Source organism: Olea europaea, chromosome 22 (assembly GCF_002742605.1).
Source record: "Olea europaea var. sylvestris chromosome 22, O_europaea_v1, whole genome shotgun sequence".
Taxonomy (NCBI): domain Eukaryota; kingdom Viridiplantae; phylum Streptophyta; class Magnoliopsida; order Lamiales; family Oleaceae; genus Olea; species Olea europaea.
This window is the reverse complement of record NC_036258.1, coordinates 9,921,848-9,924,958: the sequence shown is the minus strand read 5'-3', so window position 1 is coordinate 9,924,958 and position 3,111 is coordinate 9,921,848. Positions and strand designations below refer to the sequence as shown.

Here is a 3,111-nt window from a genome sequence, read left to right as displayed (position 1 = left end):
AAAAAGAAATTTAAGAAATATTTAAAACATTGGAAGAAAAACAAAGAATTTAAGAACCACAAAAAATATTTTAAGAAGAAAAAACCTTGGAATAAGGAATATAACCAATATAAGAAGCCTTAGAAGAAATCTAAAGAAGAATTTTATAAAAAATGTAAATGTTTTACCTGTAATGCATTAGGATATATCTCTCCCAATTGTCCTAATAAAAATAAAAGGGAAAATGTTAAATCTATTAAATTAATGGAAGAAATTGAATACAATTCAAAATTTTAGATAATTGAAGATTTAGACGAATTATCCGAAACAAACTCAATTTATGAGCTTGCTATTAAAGAAATTGAGGAACCTGAATATGAACAGATATATATGAATCAAGAAATTATTGATACTGTTGAAACTACCTTAGATAGTGAAGAAGGAACTTCACAAACTGTTAAGTTTGATGAAGAAAGATATGGAGCTATAAAAGAAAAACGGATATCTTTAAGAGATAAAGATGTTTTTATTAGACCAATACTACCTTGGTTTAACAAAACTATATACTTTGCCAAATATGATGAAGTACCTATTAACATAGAAAATGTTAAGGGCAATACTACTATACCTTTAATTACAAAAGAATGAGTTAATAGAGAATTAGCAAATATTAATAGATCCACTAGAGAAAGATTAAAGAATATAGTGATTGGAGGAATCCAAATCATGACTAAAGGATACTTTAGAGAGGGAATGTATATTCCTATACAAATATATTCAATGGATAACAGGATACTTCATGATCCTATGGACAGACACTCTATTAGGAATTGTCTTTGGAAATCTTGTATATAAGAAAATTATATTTACTATAAGACCTGGATTTGCCATGTCTGTATTAGATGAAAACTTAAGTTTAGGATTAAATCTATATCACACAATTGATAGATTAAGTATGCCACCAAGAAGTAAAGCTGTAACTTTACATTGTAAAGCCTTATATGCTTTTACTACTATACACCAAAAAGAAATCAATAAAATTTCAGGAGAATTCATAGAAATTCATGAAGACTTTAAAAACCTAGCACAATTTACATCACCAAGAATGCTAAGTGATTGTAACATTTCGTTACTACAAGAGATATTACTTGATTTTCATCAACGATCTAGAAGAATAGACAGTAATGTAGGTAATCAAGGATTAGCAACTTTGAATACTTTTGGACAATTTGTAGTTAGAATGCCCAGTAGAAGAATAGAAAGAAGTATCAGTACTAGAGAACTCTCGAGTTCTAGTAGACCATCTATAAGTAGAAATTACACAACTATACCTATAAATAGTATTGATATTGATTTAAGAAAAAGTGAGGTAGATAATTTCCTTATATTAACAGAATATTTCAATAATCAAAATAACTACGAAGAAATCATAGCCCTTGTTAATACAGGAGCTTGTACTAGCCATTTAAGAGCAGACTTAGTCGATCATTTAGTAGAAGAAAATCTGCCACAAGGAATAACTCTTACAGATTATCATGGAATTAAATATGAAATTAAAACATTTGTTAATCTTGAACTAAGTTTTACTGACATAGAAGGAGAAAAATTTAAGCTAAACCTTAAAATTCATAAAGATTATAGAAAATCAAAAGATACTAGCCCAATATTACTTTTCATGAACTTTCTTGAAAAGGTATCACCATTTGTTATTCAGAAAAACATACTGCAAATAACTATTGAAGGTAAACAAAAAATGTTACCTAGAGTTAATAAAAACAAAGAATTAATTTATATGATACAAGGAATTAGATCGATCAAAACTAGTATTTTGAGCCCATATATTGAGATAACTCTCAATTTACTAGATTACTGTATGATAAGATTTCATGCAATACTTGAAACTGGATCAGGAATTTGCCTATATAAAAGAAATGTGTTCCCAGAACACTATTATAAAAGAAATTATAAGAAAACAACTTACGGTCAAACAACTAGTGATATTGTTGAAATATATAGAGGTTTTGTGGAAAATGTTCCTATTATTATTGGAAACAGAGAATGTTTTACTCCACGAATATTCGCTACAGATAAAATTGGATGTGAGGAGAAAATTTTATCTATACATATAGCCCTTTTACGCAAAATAAAGATAGTTTTGAATTTACTACACCTTAAATCACAAAATTAAAACATCCAAAATTTATAAAGCAATTGGAATTGCACATCATCCAATTAACCAGAAACCTAGATATCAGAGTTCTGCGGATAATCGTGGTGGATGTTATACAGAAATCAATCAAAAACAAAGAATTCTTGTATTAAGAATTAACAAGTTCGAAGAAGAATTAGAAAATGTTAAAATTGAACTAAAAGAATGTTATCGTGAACATCCCTTAGCGAAATAGGACAAAGATAAACCTATGGCAACCATTGAATTAAAAAATCCAGATGTTAAGATATTAGGAAAACAATTCCCTTATAGCAAAGAAGATAAAAAGGAATTTGAAATACAAATTAAAGAATTTTTAGGATTAAGAGCTATAAAAGAGTCATCTAGTCCATATAATAGTCCTGCATTTATGGTCAAAAATCATAGTGAAATTAAAAGAGGAAAAACTAGAATGGTAATCGATTATAGAGATCTAAATTCTAAAACTATATCTAATAGCTATAAATTACCAATAAATGATTTGTTAATAAAACAAATACAAGGAAGTAAATTATATTCTAAATTTGATTGTAAATCTGGATATTGGCAAATAAAACTAGACGAAGCATCAAAACCTTTAACTAGTTTCACTATCCCTAATCAATTAGGACAATTTGAGTGGAATGTTATGCCCGAGATCTAAATTCTAAAACTATATCTAATAGCTATAAATTACCAATAAATGATTTGTTAATAAAACAAATACAAGGAAGTAAATCATATTCTAAATTTGATTGTAAATCTGGATATTGGCAAATAAAACTAGACGAAGCATCAAAACCTTTAACTAGTTTCACTATCTCTAATCAATTAGGACAATTTGAGTGGAATGTTATGCCATTTAGATTAATGAATGCCCCAGCAATATTTCAACAAAGAATGGATAAGATTATTAGATCAATAAATTTTTTTTGTATTGCTTA

The 3,111-nt window shown here is 27.5% G+C and overlaps 1 protein-coding gene across 1 annotated transcript in view; it reads left to right on the top strand.

The window, feature by feature from the left end:
- The first annotated feature begins 369 nt into the window (after window positions 1-369).
- Window positions 370-3,111, top strand: part of LOC111371142 — an 11,952-nt gene continuing 9,210 nt past the window's right edge. Inside the window, exon 1 of the mRNA XM_022993050.1 lies at window positions 370-592. Coding sequence (XP_022848818.1) covers window positions 370-592 — 223 coding nt within the window. The remainder of the gene's footprint in view (window positions 593-3,111) is intronic.